We start from the raw sequence: 27770 nt of genomic DNA on the forward strand, positions 1-27770 counted from the left end.
ATAACCATTTTTGACAATATTGATTCTTGAGATATTTATCCAGTAAATAAAATTCAGGATAGTTTTATCAATATAAACAATGTTTTCAACTGAATACAGATAAGGGTTTTTAAAGAAACAGATTAGAAAAAGCTATTGAGAGATGAAAATTTATCAAATAAAACTTATTCTAGTAACATCTAGACTTTTGGTTAAATATGGAATACATAATTTGTATATTAGAATTATTTCTTATGAAGTTAAAATTAAAAAAAAAATTGTTACTTATAAAAATATTCTATTTAATTAAAAAAATAATTTTATAAGACAAATGTTAATATTTAATGATATAATTGGGTTGATACTATTATATTAGTGTACTTCTGAACAATACATTGCATTCAACTTTTACTTCCAATTTAAATTCAATTAATATCATTACATATTTTTAAGAAAAAAATGTATGCATTTTAAACAAGAATAAAGTCAAATGGGCAAGTTAATAAAATATATATTATCATTACTCCAAGGTTTCATACCTTCGGAATAAATGCCAAGATCACCACTGGTATTACATCAATACTAATAAAACTAATATGTTACTTATCAAAAATTTAAATTTTAGCTCAAAACAATACCCTAACTAAGAATTCCTAAAACTACTACTGTAATAGATATTTCTACAATCTTTATGATAATTTAAAAATAATTAATCAAAAACATTAAATATACCGTATTTAATTAAATTCAACTTATATAAATAATAAAAATAAGTATGGTTAAATTGAATTTTGATTTTCATACATATATTAACTTAACTACATTAAAAATACATGTATAATAATACTTAAAAGTGTATTATTATCCATTAAAAAAAAAAATAAGTATGAAAAAAATATTGTAAGCCAATTAGGCCTAATTTAAACAACTAAAAACAATATTTAAAATACAAAAAAAAAAAATTAAATTATAAATGAAAAAAGTTTTAAGCATTTTCAAAAGAAAAATGAAAAACATTTATAATAATTATAATGAATACAAGAGCCATCATTTTAAATTAACAATTATGTTTCATACTTATAATACAATTTTAAGCAAAATATGAATACATATTAACAATATTGCTTAAAATAATAAATCATTTAAATTAGGACCAAACATAATTCCAAAAAGTTAGATAATTAATACAAAAACCAAAATAAAATACGTCAATAAAGATAATAAAAAAAATTGTTATATAAGAAAAAAAGAAAATCCAAAAATAGAAATTCTTATCATTAGATAATACAAACCCCATGAAAAAATTAATTCAATGAGGTTTTAATGAATTATTTTTAATTTATCATTTCTCTTAACAGAGAAAGCAATACCTAACATTTTATTTAACAACACAGAACTATACATTTTAATAACATAAGTAAAACTATGAAATAAGTAGTCCATTTTTAGAAAGAAAAAAAAATGATAAACTAAATCTTTAACAAGAATAAAATTTTGAAAAACTATTATTAAATTATAAGAAACCAATATTTAATTTTTTGTTTTAGTGTCACATATTTTATGAAAATGCAATATGAATGTCATTGATTATTTAGCTGAACATTTTCATATCCTAAATTGTCTTTACTCTTACTCAATGCATGATTTGACTTCTCAGAATCTAATACACAAGTAGGACAATCATTATCTGATAAATTTTCTTCATCTGAAGTATATGGTTCATGTTTTCTTAACCGATTTATGACATCTTTTAACTCTTTTTCAAGACGAATACTTCTATTTTGATATTTTTCACACCAGTGACGAAGATTTGTAAGCTCAGAAACTTCTTGACGTGAACATGACAATTTGTCTCGAATATACCTTAAAATAGATAAAATGATACAAATTTGTACAAATTAGGTAATAAATAAAATCTTACCCTAAAGGATCACTAGGCCTTAAAGGGTCTTGATATATTTCAGCTATAATATTGGTAAATGTCGATATGATTCCTACTTCCTCTAAATATTTTCGAAATTCTTCATGTCGAGTATCACTCTACAATAAAAATTACTAATTCATAAAATTGAATGACTTTTGAGGTTGTTCTTATTTAATGTGGATCAAAATTTTTTTAATTTATCTATAAATATAAACTACAAGGTAAAACAGCAAAACAAATCAAAATTTTAATAAATATAAAAGTTTAGAATATTTTAAATACCTTATGAGTAGGAAAATGTTTGATAAAAATTAATCCATAGAAAAATTCAAGTAATAAATATATTAAAATTTTACATTTTAAAAATGGAAAACTTATCATTAATTAAATGTAATTGAAGTAGTTTTTAATTATGTTACTTTATTAGGATAACTTTTTATGTGGTAAAAACAAAATTTTGAAAAGTTTAAGTTATTATTACATATTTTTAGCCATTTTATCTTTAGCTTTATTAATAAAAATATGAGATTAATTGTATTTACCAAATATCTAAGATTTTAGTAATAATGAGTTTTAGTAATAGTAGTATTTATCTCTCAATTTAAAAGTGGTTAAATACTTTATAAGTTTGTCCCTTAAAATAATACTAATTATATTTTTTAAAGGGCAACATACATAATATGTGTGTTGTATTTAATTAAATATTATTTATTTAGCTTATAAAATAGAAAATGATACAACTTTACAATAATTAATTCTGACGTTTATTAAAATTTTTATTCCTAGGTGTTGGAGGAGTGGTGTCAAAAAATGTCTAATAATAACAATAGTTAAACTACCTTCACCAATATAAATTTAAATAAGCTGATTACTTGTAAAGTACTTAACTAAATTTGTTTACAATCAGTCATTTTCTGAAAAATATCATTTTCTATTCTATAACCTAGTTAAATAATATTTAATTGCATGCAACATACATAATACATGTTTCTGTTAAAAAAAATTAAATTGGTACTTTTATAAGGGACAGATCTAAAAAGTATTTTACCACATATTAACTAAGAAATAAAACTACTCAAAAAGCCAAAAAAATATTTTTAAAATAATTATTATTTTAAAAGAAACTTAGTCATCAATCATATACCAATTACCATGTATTTTTAGGATACACTACAAAAACAATAGTGTTACAGTACCACATATTGGTACAAAATCCAATTTTTGGAATTTGAGTTAGACTCATTACATTAATACATTATCTATCTAATAAAGATTTTAATAATTATTATATTTTCTAATTAACTTTAAGAGTTTTTAAGTAAACTGAACTCTATGATTGTATAACATGAAATTTATCAAAAAATCTTAACAGAAATTATTTAGTATTTAAAAACTTAATAATTAATTAACTTTACCTTTAAACACGAAGTTAAATTACAAATTGAGCAAGAATAAATAAAATGAAAAATTAATACATATACTTAAGCTTTTACATTTAAAATAAATACCTACATATAAATTAATACTATATAAAATAACAATATCATTATAATAAAACATTTATATAAAATATAATTACTTCGCAAGCTGTAATTTTAATACTCATACAAATCTAATAAAAACATCAACTTACTTTATTCGACACACTTCGAGTATAAGTTTGTCGATGAGGGCGTTGTGATGTTTGTTGCGAATCATGGGGCGAATCGTCAACAGTTACATTACTATATGTTGGTTGTCCATGATTGTTATGCTCATCATCTTCTTCAGCATGATATGTTGGCTGTGGTGTAGGTGAATAATGATGAATTGGAGACCATGCTATAGGCGGATATCCAAAATGAGGAGGCATTGGAAAAATAGGTTGACCAGGCATAGGAAACGGTGTAGGCGGTGGTTGCGGGCGGTAAATAGGGACCATTTGTGGCATCAGTTGAAATTGTGGACAATCTGCCATTTTTACTTAATATTGTTCAACGAATAAAACCAAAAATTACTTAAAGAAAAAAAATAGTTTCCGGAAGAACAAAATATTGTGTTAAATAAATAACTATTGATGATTATTAAAGTAAATTAGAGAGTGCAACTTCGTTTACGATGGACTATGAGAAGTTCCGATCGTCAGACATTCAGTATACGTAAACATTAAACAACATAGTTATGAATTGAATTTATTTTAAACCGGGAAAACCATTTTAGTATCACAGATAACCATGGTATATTTCATATTTTACATTTATATAATTATGGTTACAAGTATATTATCGTTATTCGCTTATCTTTTATCAATACCATAAAATTAGATATTATTTCATTCAAAATAAGTTACAGTAATTTTATGATAAACAGATAACAGTTTTACTTCAAATAATAATTTTATTTTTATTCACTTTTAAGCTAAAATGCTTGACATTTAATTTGAAATGATCATTTTCAAACAGTTAAAGGTTCCTGTGTAGGTACATAGAGTAATTAAAATATATTTAAAATGGAGTTATTAGTAGCTGGATTTGACGACATTAAATTTAATGTTGAAATAGCTTTAGATGAACAGCATGGCGCTTTGCCATTACCATTTAACGGAATGGACAGTAAGTATATTTATAATATATTTTTAAGTTAGAGTTCTTCTTTAATTTTATTTAGTGCAAAAGATTATCTAGCTATAACTTATTTATTTATACTTTTTTGTTATTTTCTCGGATGATGAGAAAAAAATAAAATAAAATTATTCAAATATAAACTTGTTATTATTACCAAAAATTTTGATTGCTCTCTAGAATCAATCGCAGCTGTTTGTTCATTTTACCCTAAAGGTGCATGTGCAAAAGGTGCATTGTGTCCAATGAGACATGTACGTGGAGATCGAACTGTTGTTTGTAAACATTGGTTACGAGGTTTATGTAAAAAAGGTGATCAATGTGAATTTTTACATGAATATGATATGACAAAAATGCCAGAATGTTATTTTTATGCTCGATTCAGTAAGATAATTTTGTATTTAACATAAGAATTATTTTCAAATAAATTTCTTGTTAAACTTAATATAAAAATTTCATTGCAATTATATTCATTTTAAAATGACAATTCTAAATTTTTAGATGCATGTCATAATAAAGAATGCCCATTTTTACATATTGATCCAGAAAGTAAACTAAAAGACTGTCCCTGGTATGATCGTGGATTTTGTCGTCATGGTCCACATTGTAAACATAAACATGTACGTCGTGTTTTATGTATGAACTATGTTGCAGGTTTTTGTCCTGATGGTCTTAATTGTAAATTTGTTCAGTAAGTCAGTTTTATTTTCAAATTTATTATGGAAAATTATTATCATTTTTACCTATTAATATTATTTGAAATTAAAGGTTTTCAAATAACACAAAGTATATGGATAAACCATATAAATAATTTTAACAAGGGTAGTTAGTGTAACCAAAGTGTTAAGACATAAACTTTCAAGGAGCCTTTATCAAACTTTAATATTATTATTAAACATATAACTACCAAGTAAAGTACAGAGCGTTACAATTTGAATATCAGAATTTCAAAGTGCTGTAAATCTGTTACCATTTACTGTTAGTTGATGTAAAACTTACCCTTCAGTAAAAAAATGTATCCAGATCTAATTGGTAGTATGCTTATTTTTGTAACTATATTTTAAACAAAGTTATGGCATTATAAAGTTTTATTACATTTACTAATATGATAAAAAAAAACAGCATTTTCAATGCAAATTTCCCTTAATGTTGGTTTAGATCAGTACTGCGACTATTAAGCTAGTAGCGTGTATGCAGATATTACCCTCATTCTTTCAACATAATTTAAATAATAGTGAGCTTCCCTTTTAATGTAGTCTCAGGACCTACTTGGTTTTTGTAGCAAAGACATGTAAAACCATAACACTACAACCATTGAATATGAAGAAAATAAAACAAGAACAATTCTGTACTTTAAACTACCATTCTTAATAAGTTTTATAAGGGATAATAGAATATTAATGAATATTAAGTATTCTTATAAATGTTGTTTTGAATAAATATATATGTTATGAAGGACCTATAAAATAAAAATTTCCCTTAGAAAAATAGTTGCGTAAAACAACACATGAAAACCTCAATGTTCATTTTTCTATATTCTGTATAATCATTATTTCAATTCATACAGATATATTGAAATGTTATGTAATTTTTAATTATGTTAAACAAAAATAGTCTTATTTCCAAAAATTATTTTCTTAACGGTAGGGTGTTTTTTTTTTTAATTCCATAAAATCAAATTATTAACTAGTAACAATGTTTTTCTAATTTAATTATGTCAAATATCATAATCAATATGGCTAGCCACTTAAATAAAAAATTATTATAAATACAATAGTTAGCAGTGACTAAAAATTAAACAAATAATTGATAAAATCTAATGTGTAATTGTGTTTTTATATTGGCTTACTAATATTTAATATATGAATCTTACTGGTAGTAAAATTATGCTTTTTATATTCTAAACAATATCTACAATCAATTTAACATAAATTATATAAATTGTTTTATTTTATTTAGTGTGATATGTATCTTAATTTTCACTGTAAAATAAAAAAAAAAATTATTACAGTCCAAGATTTGAGTTGCCTGCCTATCAACAACATGATGCAAATCAAAAAGATGCTAAAAAACTTGTTGTAATTTGTCATTTTTGTGGTGATACTGGTCATAAAGCCATGTATTGCCATAAAATGGTATCAGACTTAGTAAAAATTAAACCAGAGTTGGAAAATAATGATCAACCACAGGTCAATAATCAACCAGGATTTCAAAGAAAATTAAAACCCTTAGAAGAAGTTACTTGCTATAAAGTATTTATAATTTTTTTTTATTAGAGAATTATTTTTACAAAATAAATATACATGTAAAAGTTTCTTTTTTTTTTTTAGTGTGGGTTCAAAGGTCATTATGCTAATAAATGTCCTAAAGGTCATTTAGCCTTTTTGTCATTACAACAAAACCAAGCCATTCAAAATAATAACCAAGGTGTATGACTGACATTTATTTAATTGTAACTTAAAATTTAATAAATGTGTTCTTCATCATTTTCATTATGATTAATGTTAATTAAAAAAATATTTAATAATTAATTCATTTTAAAGTGTAATAATTGTATTAAAAAAATTTAACTTGTTATATTTTTTTAATTTTATATCTATTAAGTAAAAATTTTAAAAATCAATGTATAGTATGATTCAATATGTAATATTTGTTCATGTACAATGTTTAAAATGGACTTCACTTCTTCTGTCCACACTTTCAAAAGTTACCTATGAATAATTTAACTATTAAATATGTCATAATCTCATCTTATATATAGAACACACAATTTACAGCTATATAATTTATTGAAATTTTTAACAATACAGTTTTTACACTCTGATAGTATTTATATGAGATAACGATGGATAAAACACCAGCTTCAATGTTTAAATAGAAGTTTTTGATATAAGTAATTAATTATAATAAGTATTATTTATTATAGTAATGTAATGGCTAAATAGTTAATGTTACGTTATTGTTTTACAATAGAAGAATTATTTGTAAGATATTGTTTTTTTTTATACTTAAGCCTTACTAATGGCCAGTAATACTACTTTGTATTAAATACATACAAATTTACTAGTTTTTCATTTTATAAAAACTTTTAACATTATAATGATTATTGACGTTTAAATTGAGGACTAAAGCTATTTTCCCAAAGCTGATATGTTAACTTTAGTAAATATAGTAACTTATCAAGAGAACAGAATGAATTTCAATTGTTTCTTATGCAAAACGTCATTTTTGCAAAAAATAAAAGTTTATCAAAAAAAAAATTAGTTAAACTCATCAACATCATTTATTAAAGGTAATGCCTTATCTTTAAAGCTACTCCTTTATGTTTGACGCCAAATTCTTCAGTAAAAACTAGTGAAACTAGAAAAAATAACTATTATTAAAAATGCTATTGTTAAAAAAAATTTAGAAAAGAATAAAATTGTCAAATATCAAAGATGGTCAAGGTAATGGAAATAATTAACTCAAGTTAAGTTAAGTATGAACAATGTACATAAATTAACAGTTAAAAGTTACCAAGTTATAAATTTAACTAGTTAAATTAAAAAATAAGTCGAATTTTTTTTTAACTCAACTAGTTTAAAAAAAGTTTATTTCATCTTAAATTAATTTTTCAGCTAAAATATCTTAAATTTAGAATAATTTTTTATTGGTCGGTGATGCGAGGGAAAGTTAAAAATCGTTTTTCAACTTTTAAAACTGAATAGGAAGAAAATATTAATGACGGTTGCACTATTTTATCATTAAAACTAGTGATTCAAAAAAAAATCAGTCATTTTTGAAAAAATTCAGAAAACTATATTTATTGTTATATAAATATAATATTTGGGATAGATGAAAATTGGATTAACTGTTATTTTAACTAATTAATTGAAAAAAGATAAGTTATTTTAACAATAAATTAAATTAGTTAAAAAAATTATTAGAAAAATAATTAACTAGTTGTTATAATACATACACCACTCATTATTCAATAGTCTATATGTTATTGTCTATTAGTCATCAAATTAAGTATATATTATTCATGTCAATACTTTAAACTATTCCAAGAAATATGTCTAAAAATACATTGATATAAATCTACTGTAATAATTATAAGAAATTCTTTAGTTGTGACAAATTATCTATTTTAAATAAAATAATATGTAATAAATAACACAAATTGAGTAATAAACAGATAATAGTAAAAAGTCGAGACACTTCTTGCATAGATAGATGAATTAAATTTAATATAAAAGGGCATAAAAACAGTCAATCTCTCTCGCTACTACTTCACCTTATGAATTTTTAACGAATGAAATAAGTGGCTTGACAAAACACGATTTTACATAGAAAATTGAAGTAATTCATTTTTTCAACATTAGTCCTGATATCATTAAGGTAAATTCATATTTTACAAAAGATCCATAAGGTTTAAAGTTAAGTATAATGAAAACATAAATTAAGTAGGAAACCAGAAAAAATAAAGTGATCTCTAGAATAAAATATTGTCTAAATAAATAAAGAGAATCAATAACGTTTGTACGAAGATAGCCAGCCTAGTCTAATCTTTGAGTAGGTTACCTGTGTAGACAATACTAATAAAGACTCTTGCGAAGATAGAGAACCCACTTGTGGTTCCTATACTACTCGAGGTATTTATTGACTCGATTCACAGTCAGCACAAGCCTAGATAAATACTGGTACAAGTGGCGTTGATGATGACCTTTGTGTGATAATTAATCACAATAATTTCTATTTCAAATTATTATTATATTAATAAATTTTCAAACATCACTTTGCTTTTCTATATTTTACATCTTCTCATAAACCCTCATACTTATGTCCCGAGAGGAAATTATATTATATCAATTTTTATTCAATAAATATTATAGTAACTCAATTATTCTCATGCTCATACAATACCAACAAATAACAATAATTTTTAATAAATTATTCTTCAATCATATTAATAAAATTATTGTTTTAATTAATTTCCTTTTTTTTTTTGAGTTACTATATAGTTAAGTTGAAAAGTTAAAAAAAAAATAACTTTTCAACTAGTTAATACCCACCATTGTCAAATATGATGCAGCTGATAAAGTTTCAGCAATTTTTATTCTGTGGTTTTAGTTAAAAATCATACATTGTGATGGCAATTGATTATAAAATGGAAAAACAATTTTTAATATATTAAGTGCTAAATACAAAAACAAAATCATCGGGCCAAATACGTTATTATTAAAATGCAGTTTATAACAGTAATAATGCAACTATCCAACACGTCGGAAACGTTTGGCCATATTATGTGAATGAACAATATCGTAACATCTCAAATATTTAATCATCAATAATATTTTTTTAACATACTTATTAGTTATATTAATTATTCTTTATTATACAGTATTATTTTATTTTTGTTTTAATTTCAATATTTAAAAAAGGTAATTTTTTTTTATTTTGAAAGCTATTTGACATTATTTTATAGAAAAAGTTTGAGTACAAAAAATTATTAATTAAAATACCGAGGTACAAGCTCAACATAAAAAAGGAAGAACCATTTAGTCTTACAAAAATAAAGGGAAAAATAAAGATTCAAGTAAGGTTTTAGCATTCAATAATTGAACAAAAAGTTACAATGAAGCAAATGCGATCCAGGAAAAATTATATCATGGAATCAAGGAGTCCGTAATGACAACTTCAGCAAATTATGGTTTTATTATATTTTGTCTTTATAATGTGCTTATATAATTTTCATCTGATTGTTTGTGGGTTATTATAGTTATTTTATTACTTTTTTCCTGTTTAAAACCATTAAGATAAATTAGTTTTAACGATAATTGCATACCTGTAAAGTTATGTTAACTTTTAGCTTCGATGCGAAGCTGAGAAGGTAATGGTTTTACTATGATGTGTTTTTTTTGTGTCTGTTACCCACTTTTTCTCAGCTCTCACCGAACCGATTTCTTTCAATGATACGTCAAAAGATCACAAATCGTATCTAGTCGAAGACATTACCCTCAAAAATTGAAAAAATTCCCTCGTTCCCTGTAAATGGGGGAAATCTCCAAAAAAATTACAAATTAAAAAATCGCTAATTTTCGAAATTTTTAAAATTTATTTTACTTAAAATTGTCATAACTTTTTTAAAAATAACCAAAACAATATAATTAAGGAAATAGGAGTTGATGTTGCTTTTATAATTATGCACCAATTTCTTAGGATTTAACACTATCTATAGATTTGCATCGAAGCGTTTTTTATGATAGTGATTTTAATCACTGTCAGATATCATTATACTTGATCCAACTATGCCACGACCCCCTGTACTGGGGATTTTTTTTTGTATACTATTAAATTCTATAATGTGTTTTCTTGAAAAATAGTAAGTGCAAATTACACTTATTTAAGTAATGGTTTAAAATTATTGAATTCATAAAAAAAAAAACGATAGCACAGTGGGATCGTGGCACAATATATACGTGGGATAATTGGGACAAGTATAGATGATATCTAATAGTGATTTCAATCACTATCATAAAAAACGCTTCGATGCAAATCTATAGATAGTGTTAAATCCTAAGAAATTGGTGCATAATTACAAAAGCAACATCAACTCCTATTTCCTTAATTATATCCTTATTAGTAGTTCTTAGATTTAAATGTATCATTTATAAATAATATTTTGTATAGCAATTAAATATAGTATATAATTAATATTTAATAATTTAATATTGTAATTTTTATGGAGAAATTATAAAAAATGATATAGTAGTATATTTTGTTACTTTTATGGTAAACATTTAAAAAAATTAAAAAGCTAAATGAAATACTTTATGCATTTTTTTTTACTGATAAATAAATACATTGGTCTACAAGTAATTTTCATCAGAATCAAATATATACTTTTCTACATCAACTTTTCGCACTGTTTTCAAATCTGAAATTATACTTTTTCTATCACTTCTAAGTTTTGATATTATTACTAATTATCAAATAATGAGTATTTACATATGAAAAATAATTAAAAACAATGTTTTTAAATTATTACTGATTTTGATAATATGTTAAAAATAATCAGTACAAAATATAATTGTACATATTTTTTTGGTTTTTTTAAATTTATTTATTTAATGTTTATAATAATAAAAATCTAAAAATAATTCCCATAACTTTAGCTCAACTTGCAAGTTTGAAATTGACATCATAACGTAGACGATTTTATGAGAATTATAAAAATTATATTTTTAAGATTAATATGCAGTCAAGAAATTTCTATTTATAGTAAATTTATCAATAAAGCTCGATATTAAATTGAATTTTTATCGTAATAGATCACTTAAAAAGAAAACATAGTAATCATTTCTAAGTAAAGTTAATTTTTGAAAGCTTATAATAAAAATAAGTTGAATTTATTACCAGGAAGACAAACTAAAATTTTTTTTTTATATTTTGAAGTATATTACACAAGGTTTAATTTAAGATGTATATATATATATGTCAGTATTTCCGGAACATTTTCAAAAATTAAATTGAAAAGGTTATCAATTTGAAATCATAACATATGATATGCAATTATTGATGTTATTCACCTGTAGTAATATCTATAACATTTACTTAGATATTACTACAGATACATCATGATTTATTTAAAAAATTTGTTAACACATAAATGTAAATTTAAAATATATTACTGAAAATGGGCTTAGTAAAGAAAAAATGAAAAGCTTCTATACTCTAAGGTCATTGGTATTCAAATATCAGCGAGGCGTTCTGGTTTATGGGTGTTAATGGCACACATGACCCTCTTGAATACGCTACTGAACTAATGTAATTTTAATGATCTCCATTATTATATCATAGGTTTTGTCAGAACACGATAATTGGTTGAATTTTAACTCGTATTAATTGATCAACCTTAAGATTATATTTTTATATAGTTACATCAGTTATACATTCATGTTAAAACACAAAATCTAACGTTTTATTAAATTGATTTAATTATCATTTTGATGAATTATTATTTTCTCGTAAGCAATTTTCACTATGTTAATATTAATACTATTATAAATTAATAATATTATAATACAAGTTTTATTTTGTTATTTTATGCACTATCACATAAATTAAATACTTAATTTTTTGTTTTTACATATTCTACATAGAAAATAAATAAATAAATATAACATTTCAACGTATAATAACTATCATTTACATAAAGTTTCTTAACATTTGAATATTATCTTAATTTTTGTTATTGCAAATTTATGAGTTATAGATTCCACAAAAAATGGAAAGTAACTGTACATTTACCTATAAATATAAAACAATAATCAATAAGCAATATGTCATAGGGCAAACACAATACCAGGATGTTAAGTTAAAATTATAATTACAAATTTTAGCCCATTATTACTACTGCTTCTTGTTTTAAACTACTATTAATATACTTACGTACTTAAATAAATAATAAGTAATTTTCATGATTATGTTTATAAAATAACATTTAAATATTATTGAATAATAATAATTAACACCTTGTTTAAATAAACAAAATAGCTTTCAAAATATCTTTTAGATAAAAGTTTTATAATTTCTCAACAGTTATATTTATATTACAATGTAATTCCTTAAAATATAATTTTAAATAAACAAAAATTTTATTTTGAAATTAAAATAATTATATGTTATGTACAAACATTGAATTATTTAAACCATCGTTTAAAAAAATATTATAAGATCAAAATAATAAATAATTAAATTTTATTAATAGTCGTCTAAAAATTGTTCTTAGAAGAAAAAGTCATCATCACATATTAGCAATATTGATTAGAAATAGTTAGTTTTTGTTATATTATTAGAGAAAAAAATTCATTACATCCACCACCCTGGATTTGTCTATTTGATATGAAATGGTAAAATATTTTCTTAACAATTGGCGTATACTTTGATTTCTCATTGATGATTTCAAGTATGGTACGATTAAGTTCATACATATCTTTTGGAATTAATTTACATACCATTAATAGTGTAATAATTTTTCCACAATCTTTGCTGTTCGCATACGATAATATCAGTAACCATTGAACATAAATCGTTTTCGAGTACAATATGTCTTCAATGAATTTTAATATGTTATAGTTTAAGTTTTACATGTAATTGAAGAGTGGGTGTTGTATATTAATTGTATTCATTACATGTTAATTTAATTTAATATTTACTCTTTTTAAACATTTTTTTTCATAATTGTAACATTTCACACTCGTTTGACTGTTTATTGTGAAGCTATAAATAAGTTATTGTTTTGTTTTACTTATTATACCACTTTAAAAATTTCAAATTTAATAATTACACAGAATACTATGTTGCCAAATAGGGGTAGATCAATTGAAACGGATTTAAATGGTAAATATATATAATACGCTGACGCTTACGTTAAGTGATAACTCACACTCGTTTTTATCCATATTTCAAAGTTATGTAGCAAAATCAAAAATACATGATTTTTTTCCAAATTAGTTTTGTACGATATTTTAAGTGCATTTTTAAATAATTAAAAACAAAAATTAGCATCCCCTTGATCTTGAAAAACATAAAAAATGAACTTTTCATTTTTTTACAAATTATTCCTAAACGAGAATAGAACTTGGGAACAAAACAAAAGATCACCATTAAATAGTATTTTTCAAGAGCTTTAAAACCTCTTATTATTATTATTATTTTGAAGTCAAAATTGACTAAGATAGAGACATTTTATTGGAAAAACACTTATATTTTTATTTTTCGTATCTTCGAAAATATTAGGAATGAAAATAAATGATAAAGAAGAAAAATATTTGTTTTTGTATGTAAAATAAAAAAATATATTTTTTTGAAAATCTTAATTTCCAAAAAAAAATAAAAAGAGGTATTGAAGCTCTTAAAAAATACTATCTAATGGTTTTATTGTTTTTTCCAAGAGCCATTCTTGTTTAAGAACAATTTGAAAATATATATACATTAATTATCTTAGTATTTAACTATTCAAATGTATAAATTATATATATCAATGTACACTAGAAGAACTGTTGTACAAAACCAATATGGAAAAATTCATGCTTTTTTTATTTTACTATATAATTTTGAAATATGGGTAAAAGTGAGCGTGGATTGTCAACTTCATGTGATTGACAGTGTATATATATTATTTTAAGCTAAGATGTCATATTTTTTTAACAAAACTATCGATAACAAATCACATATTAGGTAAAAAATATAGATCTGCTAAATATGAAGAAGCCTTTCGACGGTCATTGGAGGATCCAGAAGGATTTTGGGGTGAAGTTGGTTCCATAGTCGACTGGCACAAACCTTGGGATAAAGTTCTTGATAATAGTGCACAACCATTAACTGATTGGTATACATATTTAAATTTATTCTTTACTGTATAGAATAATTTTTTGGATTTAATTTTTTCTTTGGTATTAAGACAAAAGTAGCATTTTTCTTATATTTGAATTCTTAGAGCTCCAAATATTTGTCTAATGTATAAATAATATTTTTAAGAGGGTGTGCATAGAAAAATTGTCTTATATTGTTTTGATCAGTGAACTAAAATTTCCTTATGTAATATTTTTTAAAAATTGGACTATACAAAAACTTTTGGTAAGATATTAGAAAAATATAGAGAATCTGTATAAAATTTTTTGAAAAGATTAATGGTAACTCTACTTAAGCTAATGCTTTTAGCTTCGATAGTTATAATATCAATACAATATAATAATAATATAATATAATAATATAATAATAGAATTAAAAATCTTAAGTCCTCTAAAAGGAAATAATGAAGCGAATATTAAAGGCGGATCTCTATCTTGTTCCTTGAAGTCAGATTATTAGATGATGAAAGATAATACTAAATAGGATAAAAATGAATGTTATGGATAATGAAGAAAGCGAGGATAACTCCCAAAGATAAATTATCGTGTATTGTATTACTGAGAACAGAATTTGAGGCGTAAGAAGGTAAAATGCTGTGATAAAATCTAAATTTAGAATATAATATTCATTAAATAGCAAAATAAGGTAGAGATAATAATCTATATAAAAATATATTTTTTTCATTTTGTTAAACTATATTTGTATAATCAGGTTTCAAACGTGATCATTTGAAAATTTCATAAAAATTTGGAATATTTTAAATCGAGAAATTAAGTGAAATATAGTTGTAGCACCAAGACGATATGCCATTTTCGCCATCAAAGATACTTTAAATTTGTAGGAAATTTAAACACGGAAAATAGTTTTTTTTTAATTTTTATTTGTGCACTATTGACTTTTTTATATCACACCTAAATAAATACAAGCACCAGTTTCAGAAAATTAGTGATAATAGTATTTTGTAAAAATTCATTAATTATATAAAAACCTATATTTGATTAATAAGTTAGAAATGCAAACTTAAAGAATGGTATAAATAGTAGTTTTTTGACCTCTCATTAAAAAACATTATTTCTTAGCAACTTTAAATGAAGGTCAAACGTTATTAATAAATATCAAAATATTAATCAAATGTTTTTTAAAATTTACTAAAACAAAATATTACCAATTATTTATTATAAATATGTTATTTGAAATTTCTGTAATAATTATTTAATTGAAATTAAGAAACAATAATATATAATAAAATATAGTTTTTATCTTAGAAAATAAATGTGGAGTTATATATCATGCATACATATGCTTAGGTGTATGTAACCTTGCTCCCTATATCAAGTAGTGCTTGACAAGCATCCCCAACAATGTTTTACTGAAAGGTTAAAGATTTTTTATATTTTACCACTTAAATCCTGTACATTAGGAGCAGAAATTGCATCACTCAGTGAAGATATCAAACTAATTCATGTTATTACTTCTGTATAAATAAAATAAGAAATCCTCAAATGTTACTTATAAAATTGAGTGCGATTTAAATTATAATATACTTATATAGAGTATTAAATTTTAATTTAAAACTAAATAATTTTTTTGTATCAAATACAATATTAATACAACTTTAGTGGGATAATAAAATACAAATGTTATTTTGTAACAAAAAAGTTCGCAACAGATATAACTTAAAAAAAATTCAATTTATGAAAAAAGATTAGATGAACTTTTAAATTTATCAATTTCTTTAAAATTCCTTTTCGTAAATATAAAAAGTTCAACAATTTTATTCTTTATTACTTAATAATATACAGTTTCCTTATTAATTTATTCTATTATGCGAAAAGCGTAAAATGATACTTTTTTTGAGCGGAATTGAAACTGATAATCAAACTCCCTATAAGTTATATTTTTAAGATAGTTAATTTTTCATTATACAAATAAAAAATTAAAAAACATAAAAATGACGTTACATAATTTCATTTTAATATTTAAATGAATTATTTTATGTAATTAAAAATGTTTTTACATTAAAAACTATGTTTTACAGGTTTGTAGGAGGTCAATTAAATGCTTCTTATAATGCTATTGATCGTCACATAAAAGCTGGTAAAGGAAATAAAATAGCGCTAATTCATGATAGTCCAGTAACTAAATCAGTGACGAAAATAACTTATTCAGAACTTCATAAAAAGGTTTATCTAATAACTTTACAAAATGAAAATATAGACATTTTTACGTAACTTTTTTAGGTTTCATTGCTAGCCGGTGCTCTAGCTGACTTAGGTGTAGAAAAAGGAGACCGAGTTCTTATTTATATGCCACTAATACCTGAAGCAATTATTTCTATGTTAGCTACTGTTCGATTAGGAGCTATTCACTCGGTTGTTTTTGGAGGTATTACATAAAGTCACTTTTTTTAAATTAAATTAAATTAATGCATTTTTAGGATTTGCTGCACGGGAATTATGTGCGAGAATTAACCACGCTACTCCGAAGATTATATTAGCTGCAAATTGTGGCATTGAACCAAACAAAATAGTAATGTAAATAAAACCACAACTAAAAATAAAATGGATTACAGATAAATATTTTTAATTTAATTTTGATTTTTAACATAGGTATAAGGACATACTGAATGAAGCATTAAAACTATCGACAGAAAAACCTAAGAATTGTATTATTTACCAAAGACTTAATATGGAACCTTCTCCATTAACTCCGGGTGTCGATATACTGTGGTCGGATGCCTTAGCAGCAGCTAAGCCTCATCCATGTGTTCCAGTTGAAGCTAATCATCCTTTATATATACTGTATACATCAGGCACAACTGGTAAAAAATCATTAGTATCTATATAATTAACAATTTCATTACACTTGTTATAGTAATTTAAATTTAAATCAATATATTAATACAAGAAGAATCCAAAACTAATTTATATAGGCAAACATTTTGTGATAGTAATTTTAAATTTAAATATATAATGGAATTATGAAAAATAATTTTTATATGAATTCACTAAACAATTTCGATGTTAATTTCAAATTAAGTTTAGATTTTTTTATCACATCTAAGATTTTCTAAAAAGTCTTACTCAACGTACCAAATATTTAAGTGTCCGAATAACTTACAGTCGGCAGTTTGACTTATTACTAATACACTTATTAATAAGTAAGTAAATGAAAAATAAAAAAAAGGATACGTCTTAAACAGATTGAAGTAATAAAAACTTTTTTTATACTTACTGAATACCCCCTATATGTTAGTCATAGAAAAATTTATTTATGAAAGCATAATAAATTATGCCTTCATAATAATGATGTGTAAAAAGAGCTCACAAATATTTTCAATAAAATATTAGTTATAACCTGATTTAAGGGAGGGATGAGCACGTGTCCCTTAAGCTTTCTCTCATAAATATTCTCCTAATATTATAATCAAAAGTTGAGCTTTTTATTTTAAATGACACTCAAACTCAACTTTAAAGATCCAAGAATGGGTTAAACTTGATGGAATAGTCTCAAATTTTCCACAAATATTATTAAAAATCATGAAATTATTTTAACAAAGTTAAAAAAGAAATTTTGTAACCGTAAAAATTACAATATTAAATTATTGAATATCAATTTCATACTAAATTTAATTACTATTATTATTATTATTTATTTATATATTATAATTATAAATCAAAAAACTAATCGGGATAAAAATAAGGAAACAAGAGTTATTGTTGCTTTTGAACTAATCGATCAATTTCTTAAAATTAAACACTATCTACAAATTTGCACCGAAGCGTTTCATATGATAGTGATTTTAAACACTGTCAGATATCATCTATACATGTCCGAACTATGCCATGTCCATACTGTACCGCGACCCCAAGTTGTATCGTTTTTTATTAAAATTTTGATAATATTTCGTGATGTCTGCGTCTTTAAACCATAACCAAATGAAAGATCTTAAAATTTACTTTAAGATTAAAAAGAGAAAAGTATCCTACAATTTTTCTTCTTTGTGTAATAAGTGGCCAAAGACAAATTTGTAAAATTTACGTTATAATTTATCAATTTTTTTCTAGTCTTTCATTTTAAATTATTGCATGAATTCGGTTTGTGCTATTAATCACTGTCCAATTTTAATCTATTCTATAGTCTAACTTGCAGTCTCTCTATTATGCACGGTCCAAATTATACTAGATTTTTACATTTAACTGTTACAAAAAAAGAAATCCCAAAATGAGAAACTGTTTTAGTTTCTCATAGTAAGTTAGTTGGTAGTAAGTTTTTTACTACCAAAATCAGGGATGTATTGTACTTTTTTTGTTTAATTATGGTCTCACGTTTGTAAAAAATTGATAATGAAATTATCTTTACAATCAAGAATAACTTTGTTTAGAAGTTAATTTTACCATCGTCTCAATTAAAACTATATCATCTTAATTATTAGATAAACCAAAAGGAATTGTTCGCCCAACTGGGGGTCATATAGCCACTTTATGTTGGACTATGAGTTGCATTTATGGTATGACGGGTGATGATGTTTGGTGGACAGCATCTGATATGGGTTGGGTAGTTGGTCATTCATACATTTGCTATGGACCATTATGTGCTGGGTTAACGTCAGTAATGTATGAAGGCAAACCAGATAGAACTCCTGATCCAGGACAATATTTTAGGTAAACATTGCATATTATATTACGTACAAGTATAAAGTATTAAGAATACAGTAAAATTTTAGAGTAATCCAAGATCATAAAGTAAATGGCCTATTTACGGCACCGACGGCTTTGAGAGTCATCAAAAGAGAAGATCCAAATTTAGAATACGGGAGTAAATATGATACTAAATCGTAAGCCGTTAAATAATTTGTTGTTTAGTAAAAATAAAACTGCTTATGATATTAGGTATTAAATTTTATTGATAATAATACCAAATTCTTTCTAGACTTAGAAATTTATTTGTTGCCGGGGAGCATTGCGATCACGAAACACTGTCGTGGGCCGGAAAAGCTCTTAACGTAAGTTATAATAATTTGAAAATAAATGTAAATTTATTAAAAATATAATCATAATATTTATTTAATTATATTATTTACATTTTATCTCTTCTTTAAAATTAAAAAAATATAGAGTTTTTTATTTGGTAAAACTCGAGTTAAAATTGATTATTTAATTGGCTATAATACAAGTTTGAAAAATTAATTTAATGATTTTAAGATTGAAGACACAGATATTGTATCTCTCGGGAATCATAAATGTATCATAATAATTACTATTATTTTTAATCTTATAGGTTCCAGTGCTTAATCATTGGTGGCAAACTGAAACAGGGCATTCAATTACAGCCACATGTATTGGCCTTGGTCATAATTTGAAACCTCCCGTTTTTTCAGCAGGAATGCCGTTTCCTGGTTATGATGGTAATAAATTATTTAAGTAAATAAATGCTTAATTTGCAAAAAAGAAATAAGAATATATTAAAATTAATTTTTTAAGTGAGAATTTTAAAGAAAGATGGTAGTCCATGTCAGCTGCTAGAATTGGGTCGTATAGTAGTTAAACTACCATTGCCACCAGGAGTAATGTCGTGCTTATACAAAGCGCCAGAAAGATTTCTTAACACATATTTCAGTAACTACATTGTATGAACTTTAACCCAATTTATAAAATGCTATTTATAATTATAAATTAATAAATAGGAAATAGGAATACAGAAATAACCAACTAAACATCAAATTTTAATTTCCTAAAATATATTTTGTAAAATAGACACAACTATACTTAAAATATATCACTTTTAGGGTTATTATGACACAATGGATGCTGGATATGTTGATGCAAATGGTTATATATACGTCACAGCTAGAGATGATGATGTTATAAATGTTGCCGGACACAGGCTCTCTACATCTGCTTTGGAGGATGTCATTTTATCACATCCCGATGTAGGTGATGCAGCTGTATTTGGTGTTCCAGAAACCACCAAAGGAGAAATACCTTTATGTTTATATATTAAAAATAAAAGTATGAATATTAAATCATATACAGAATGTCTCACCGTGGTCTGACATTTTTAATAACTTTTAATTCAGCAAATATTATGCATTACTTTTTTGAAATAATTTTCATAGTTTTTGATTACGTTACAAAAGCATATATTTTGTTATTTGTCTCTAATTAAAAAAAATATGAATAAAATTTTAAAATTTTTTTCGACATTTCAAAATAGTAATTTTTAAACTCTTTTCTTACAAATTTAATGGGTTGATAATAATATAGGATAACATAAAATGGGTATTTAAGCCAGGTAGGCACATCTTATAGTCGTCTATATTTATAATTCATATTCCACCCGCAATATATTGAATATCGATAGTTTATTTAATTTTATAGAGTATTCAGTAAATAAGAAAATGGGTTTCTGTTATTCTCATTGTTTATAACAATTAACTTGTTTCCTTACTTATTGGACACCTCTATACATAATTAAATTACATTTTATTACTTGGGCAAAAGCACATTATCATTTTTTTTCTTTAGTTATTATTACCGAATCAATTCATAACTATACAAAATGTCTCAAAACTAACTGACAAGGCTTATAATGTTTATTATAATTATCATTTTGTTAAAAAAAAATTTTATAATTATTAACTTTTTATACTACTTAAAAGAATATTATTTATTTTTAGTCTTTTTCTTATAAACATTTTTAATTGGTGGTGATAATTTAGGACAAGTATTTTATTACACGACTGAATATAAAATGCGGAATATATATGCACCAGTACGAGCTATTACCACCCTCCTTCCACATAAACTCTATGTACTAAAATGCTTGTAACCCAATAAGTACTTACCCTAAAATTTCCATCTACTCATCAATTTTTTTGTAAGCAAAAGACTAAATAATGGCTATTTTGAAAAAATTAAAGAATAAAAAAATTTTATTATTATTTCATTTTTCTTATTAAAGACAAATAATGAGATATATATTGTTTTATTTGAGGTATCAGAACTTGGCAGTATCCTGTATAATAAAAACATTAATGAGATATAACGTTTTATAAATTTAAAATAAAATTATATTACATTTATTATAAAATTATGTCAATTAACAAAAAAAAAAATATATAATAATCCTAGTTTGTACCAAAAGTGAAACCGAAATAAATAAAGAAATAGTGCAAAATGTCAGAGATCTTATAGGACCAATTGCATCATTTTATTTATGCGCAGCTGTACCAGGTTTGCCTAGAACACGATCTGGTAAAACAGCTAGAAAGTCTTTATCAAATTTGGCTAGTGGAAAACGTGTCTTAGTAAGTTATGTTACCTTCTATTTTTAAAATAATTTAAATATAGAAAGAAATTGTAAAAACTCTACAATTAATTAATGCAACTAATATAACTTTTATTTTAAATTAGATTTCAAGTACGATTGAAGATCCCACTGTGTATGTAGATATAAAAAAAGTGCTCCAATCATTAGGCTATGCAAAAGATGCTCCAGACCCTGAATTAGCTAAATAGAAATATATTTGAACAACTATAGATAAATTATAATAAATAGTTGAGAACCATTTTACGATAATATTTAAAAATTTATTTGTTCATCAAAATGACAAAAGAATATTAAGTTTTTATAAGGTATATAGTTGCATAATAATTGCTCTAATCATTTAATGTTAAAAAAAATATTGCCAAAAAGCTAACTAATTCAATTAACTATTATCTATTATATAGAATTATATAGCAAGCTACTGAAATAAAATTGTACAATATTATAAATAAGTGTAGTTTGAGAACTTATAAGATAAATTGTTAGTACTATAAAATATATTTATATATTATTATAGTTGTATTATAAATAAAATTTGTGTATCTTTTAAATATAAATTATATATACTTAAAAGTTGAAAGAATGAAATAAATTATATTAATAAGTAATATAAACTGTGCTTAATACAATAAGGGGAGTAGTTTGAAATTAACTAATGCATTTAAATATTTTTTTTACTTCTTAGATAATATTGATAGAAAATGTGGGCCGTGTCTGAAAACTAAAATTCGAAATAAATTATTTCAAAATGTCGATCTATCATAAGTTTTATTATATTTTAAGCTTTTATATCAAGTTAATTTCACAGATGTAGCTCATATATTTAGATAACAATTTGTTATTATTTATGTTATTATTATCTCTTACACATAGAATGTGATAACTTTAGTAAAATTAAATATGTATTTTTTAATTGTAACTTTTTTGGGGATTTTATTATTAAGATCTGGAAATATATTCATTTATTAATTTTGTTAAGTTATTCCAAACACATTAACAGCCAGTATATATTATAAATAATTGATTTGGAATTATAGTTATGATTTATACCTAAAAATTCCATTTAAAACTAGAATAGAATTGATTAAATAAGTGCTTACAAATGTTTAGACCTATATCTCAAGTTTAACTAACTATACTTGGTCTTCATAGTTGATTTTAACAGTTATTTTACAAAAATTAAAGCTGAACTCTTTCCTATATCCTATTTTGCTTTAACCTATAATTATAATTTTTTTATATTTTTTTAATTTTTAAAAAAATTAATTTATTTGTTTTTAGCACTACTAAAAACTGATATAATTGCGGTTAATTGTCAAAAAAGGAGAAATAGTCAACATTTTGTTTTAGCCACAATATTTTTCTAAAAATTCTTTACATTTCCATGTCATTCTCTTTAATTCTAAAAATAAATCTATTTAGCATAAATTATGTGACTCAATCTAAAAAATTTTGACCCCGAAAAAAATGGTTTAGATTAGATTTCATGTATCATCCTAAAAAGAACCTTTTCGAGTTTCAATGTTTAGACATTGTAACACCAGTGTTAGTAGGATAGTCTTGGGGGGTAGTAGTTGTAAACCCACATCCTAAACAATTAACGATGTTTAAACATTTTAGCAATACAATGTAAATAATTGTTGATAATCTTTTTTTTTTTACTAACTATAAGGTAAAATTTGTTCAAAAATACTTTTTTGTACTGTAGTTTTTTTTCAAACAGTCAATCAATAAACAATAAATAAAAGTTAATGAACTAAATACCTATAATTTTTACAATGACAAACTAACTTCATTGATTTGTTTTTAAATACGTTAATACGCCACAGCAGCAAAATGGTATTAGTGTGTGAGATCCACAAAAAAAATGTAATACTAAAATTCATTTTTTTTTAAATGGATAATGAAAAATCATCTTATATATAATTACCTCCCAATTTTTGCCTTTTGAGTAGTATTTATATGCAAAATATTATAACTTTATTTTGTACCTCAGTACTCCACATGTTTTTGCTATTCTAGTTTTTTATTATTTTATTTCAATAGCTCGACTATAAATAAAATTATATCTAATGGATACCAAGTATGTATCTAGTAGAGGTAAATAAGAAGTTTAAAATTATCTCTTAAAATTTCGTTTTATGGGATAATTTACTATAAAAGGTTTAATTTACTACATTACTTATAAATTATACTAATGTTAAATGGTATGATCCACTACAAAAACAAGAAAATTTAATTTATACAATTTTTAAAAAGGAAATAATAATTATTATTTTAAGTAGGGTAAAATAGAGGGGGCGTGGAAAATGGTGAAGAAGGCGTGATCTCGTGATGGTGAGGTTAAGGGGTGTCTCTTTCAGGATTAACACTGTCGTGCTGCGCTACAGTGTCGGTGTGATAGGGCTCTGCGGGGCTACGAAATGTCGACAGAAGCGCAGCTGCCCTAGCTCGAGGAATCGGGCGCGTCCTCAGGTTGTAGGTAGAGAAACGGCCTGCAGATATGCAGGTTAGCAGCGAAATAGAAAGTCAAATCATTTGGGCTGACGAATAAGAGGTCGCGGACAGTGAGCCGCTCAAATACTTGTTAACCCTATAGATATACAGGGTAACAGTGAAATAAGCATTTATGGACGAATAAGCGATAGAGTTTGGTTGTGAACGGAGATAAATGGCAACGCAACCAGTGATGCTAGACGCTCACTTGCCAGAGGGATAGGCTATGAGGGCAACCCCCTTACATCATTACTACCAATGACAATGGAACAGATGGGTTTAAAGGTTACTACATTAGGGGATTCGGATGCCCCAGTACCGGTGGTTGGTGGGGGTGTACCCACCAGGTGTCGTTATAAACGAATACACGACAAATGCAGGAGTGTTGAGGCAGGCTCCTGCAGCTAACCACGGGGTTGTGTTATGTTTTTTGTCTTGTGAGTTATTTTGCCAACCCTCCCTAACGGTTCCCACTCTGAGATCCGGTTAACGGGAGGGTGCCCACCACGTTGCGAATCAGCTCTTGATTAATTTCAGGCTGATTCACAACGTGGTGGTGTGAGTTATAGACGGCGTGAGTCGCCCTGAAGTAATGCCTCACGGCAGTTACAGAGCGGCCCACAATAATGCCGGTCGTGTAAAAAAAAAAAGGGGGTTTAGGGGTGTTTAGGTCATTCAAAATGGCAATTTTTAAAACTATAGTGCGCATATGCATTATTACTCGATTCCAAGGGTGGGGGAGGTGATTCATACGTAGCTCTTCTCCTCTTATGGCACCATCTACTAGAGGATAGGGTAAACTAAAACTCCATGTTAACTGATAACGTCAACTGATAAACGTACGTTTAATATTATACGTACGCATTACATTGAATAGTGCTCGTTAAGTAGCAGCCACCGCCACCACACGTGTCCTTGACTATTCCTTTTACATATTTACTTAATATTAACGCTACAAGGTTTTTCTCCTCCTTCAACATATCCTAAAAAGGGAGATTAATGAAACTTAACATAACCTAACCTAATGCAATGGGAGAGGTGGATATGAAACCCAACGTAAACTACCAACGTTTTCTAAGAATTTTAATATTGGCTACCAGACGCTTAGGTAGGCATATTTTAAACATCAAATATATCACCGTTTAGTAATAATCACTGCCGTATGCATTTTATAAGAAAAATGGCAACCTTGTCGTTTTTCATGCTACGCATTTATTTATTTTACTATATAACCGATTAAATGCTCTTTATTCTATCACATACGTCTATCATTGACGTTAACGTACAGTTAATCTTTTTAAAACTGGAAATTTATTATTCTAATATTTTACTCCCGCAAATAAAAAATCATGAACAAGCAATCGTCTTCTGTACCGGATAAGTAGATTTTTACAACTTTTACATACTTTTAAATCTCTTAAATTTTAAAGTAAATTCAATACCGAATTTACTTTTTATTTTTTTTTAATATTTCAATAAATAAATAATTTATTTTTCTTTTTATTAAAATTATCTCGTTTAGATCTCTTTCGTCATGTCAGGCGGCTAAGCGTAGTAAGGCTAATAACAGCGTGGTTAGGTTGAAAAGGTTACGTATGCAAGTGATGGATACTCGTGATTTCACCGAGATCGATTTCGCATTGGTGAGGGGGGCCGTTTGGTTTTATCCAAAGAACGTGGAAAATTTCGCGAGCTATCGGGATTTTCTGGGCGCCGTTAAACCCGAGCTAGTCGCCAAACTCGCCGAAATTGTCGGTAACCGTTCGATCAAGTACAATCTGAAATTGGAAACTTCATACCATATACCGCGATCGAAAGCACCGCTCAAGAACCGTGCCTTGAAGACACGCGCTAGGGCATTGCTATTCGATACGAATATCAAGTGTGCAGTCGAAGAAGATCTTGAAGTTATGCTCGCCGAGGAAGACGCGTACTCGGGAAAGGGTAGCGGCTTTACTCAATCGCATATTGATGGTCTTATGCTTAGCGTATACAAGTATACGCCCCTCGCAAGATCATCGTATATTCCTGTCCCACCAGAAATTAATCAGAAAAAAGAAATGATCAATCCACAGAATAACGATCAGTCTTGTTTCAAGTGGGCCATTTTGGCGAGTCACGTCAAGGGTGACCACATATATTGCGTAGATCGAAAAAGTTTTATCGAGTACCACAGGTATGATTTCACAGGGTTGACGTTTCCCACAACTGTCCCAAATTAAAATATTTGAGCGACGAAACCCTAACGTGTCTTCAGCGTGTATGGCTTGGAACAGAACGACGTTAAGATGAAGTAGTCAATGTATCCGCTAAGAGTCGCCGACTAAGAACAGCAGAATCATTTTGACCTGTTGTATATTGGTGACTCTGAAAAGTCACATTACGCATACATTTCCGATTTTTTGAGGCTCGATCGCAGCCAAAAAAACAAACACCAAGGCCGTTTATACACTTGCAGACGTTGCTTCGCCAGCTTTGATGATCAGCCTAAAAACAATATTCTTCGAGGTAGTCAAGCGTTGGAGCAACACAAGTGATATGCTGCAAAAATAAACCAATTTTACCCGTTATGCCAGCAGAGGGTAGTAAGGTCGAATTTGACGCGTGTGTAAAGACGCAACGGTTATCGTTCGTCATTTACGAGGATTTTGAGGCATTGCTGGAGCAAACAGACGATCGTATGGGTGCCTATACTAGGACTGCGCACACATACCATCCCATGAGCTACGGGTTTATGGTGAAAACATCGGACGATGTGTCCTCCGAGGTAATTGTATATATTATTAATTCAAGAAATATAGTAGAAATCCTAAATTAAAATATTAATAACTAATGATAACTAATGACCTGTATAAAATTCATGTTTCTTACTAATAACTCACAATAAAACAATTTTCAAGGAAAGTAAACTAACTTGTGAAAAAGTGGAATCTAGAATATTTTCAAAGAAGGATCGCACAAAAAATTTTTTTGTCGAAATGAAATATTTGGCAATTGAAACTACCACTTTTTTGTTTTCATTCTAGATCTTTAAATTAGACTAA

General features: G+C 25.7%; 3 protein-coding genes across 3 annotated transcripts; 2 read left to right on the forward strand and 1 right to left on the reverse strand.

Annotated features, from left to right (window-relative positions):
• Positions 1-1091: 1091 nt before the first annotated feature.
• LOC126900519 (uncharacterized) lies at positions 1092-4057 on the reverse strand. The gene is made up of 3 exons (XM_050676294.1): positions 3537-4057; positions 1901-2019; positions 1092-1842 (listed from the first exon to the last, which is right to left on the reverse strand). Exons 1-3 carry the CDS (start codon positions 3858-3860, stop codon positions 1560-1562), a joined length of 726 nt encoding a protein of 241 aa, XP_050532251.1. The 5' UTR covers positions 3861-4057; the 3' UTR covers positions 1092-1559.
• A 184-nt stretch (positions 4058-4241) lies between these two features.
• LOC126901354 (cleavage and polyadenylation specificity factor subunit 4) lies at positions 4242-6995 on the forward strand. Its single transcript, XM_050677760.1, has 5 exons — positions 4242-4494; positions 4684-4887; positions 5005-5194; positions 6515-6755; positions 6834-6995. Exons 1-5 carry the CDS (start codon positions 4392-4394, stop codon positions 6936-6938), a joined length of 843 nt encoding a protein of 280 aa, XP_050533717.1. The 5' UTR covers positions 4242-4391; the 3' UTR covers positions 6939-6995.
• A 6559-nt stretch (positions 6996-13554) lies between these two features.
• On the forward strand, positions 13555-22682 carry LOC126901127 (acyl-CoA synthetase short-chain family member 3, mitochondrial). The gene is made up of 14 exons (XM_050677373.1): positions 13555-13887; positions 14728-14878; positions 16940-17084; positions 17142-17286; positions 17339-17435; positions 17511-17722; positions 19337-19565; positions 19628-19738; positions 19834-19906; positions 20182-20308; positions 20385-20530; positions 20690-20912; positions 22035-22210; positions 22317-22682. The coding sequence occupies exons 1-14, from the start codon at positions 13845-13847 to the stop codon at positions 22419-22421; spliced, it is 1983 nt and encodes a 660-aa protein (XP_050533330.1). The 5' UTR covers positions 13555-13844; the 3' UTR covers positions 22422-22682.
• Positions 22683-27770: the final 5088 nt, after the last annotated feature.

The sequence above is a fragment of the Daktulosphaira vitifoliae genome, unplaced genomic scaffold, assembly GCF_025091365.1.
Source record: "Daktulosphaira vitifoliae isolate Bord-2020 unplaced genomic scaffold, ASM2509136v1 Scaffold_3, whole genome shotgun sequence".
Lineage (NCBI taxonomy): Eukaryota > Metazoa > Arthropoda > Insecta > Hemiptera > Phylloxeridae > Daktulosphaira > Daktulosphaira vitifoliae.

Coding starts and splice junctions, on each gene's coding strand:
- LOC126900519 (XM_050676294.1), bottom strand. CDS start 3,860: ATGGCAGATTGTCCACAATTTCAACTGATGCCACAAATGGTCCCTATT. Junction 2,020..3,536: donor CTCGAAGTGTGTCGAATAAA/GTAAGTTGATGT, acceptor TTTTTATTGTAG/AGTGATACTCGACATGAAGA. Junction 1,843..1,900: donor AGGCCTAGTGATCCTTTAGG/GTAAGATTTTAT, acceptor ATCTATTTTAAG/GTATATTCGAGACAAATTGT.
- LOC126901354 (XM_050677760.1), top strand. CDS start 4,392: ATGGAGTTATTAGTAGCTGGATTTGACGACATTAAATTTAATGTTGAA. Junction 5,195..6,514: donor CTTAATTGTAAATTTGTTCA/GTAAGTCAGTTT, acceptor AAATTATTACAG/TCCAAGATTTGAGTTGCCTG. Junction 6,756..6,833: donor AAGAAGTTACTTGCTATAAA/GTATTTATAATT, acceptor TTTTTTTTTTAG/TGTGGGTTCAAAGGTCATTA.
- LOC126901127 (XM_050677373.1), top strand. CDS start 13,845: ATGTTGCCAAATAGGGGTAGATCAATTGAAACGGATTTAAATG. Junction 17,436..17,510: donor GAACCAAACAAAATAGTAAT/GTAAATAAAACC, acceptor TTTTTAACATAG/GTATAAGGACATACTGAATG. Junction 20,913..22,034: donor TTTATATATTAAAAATAAAA/GTATGAATATTA, acceptor TAATAATCCTAG/TTTGTACCAAAAGTGAAACC.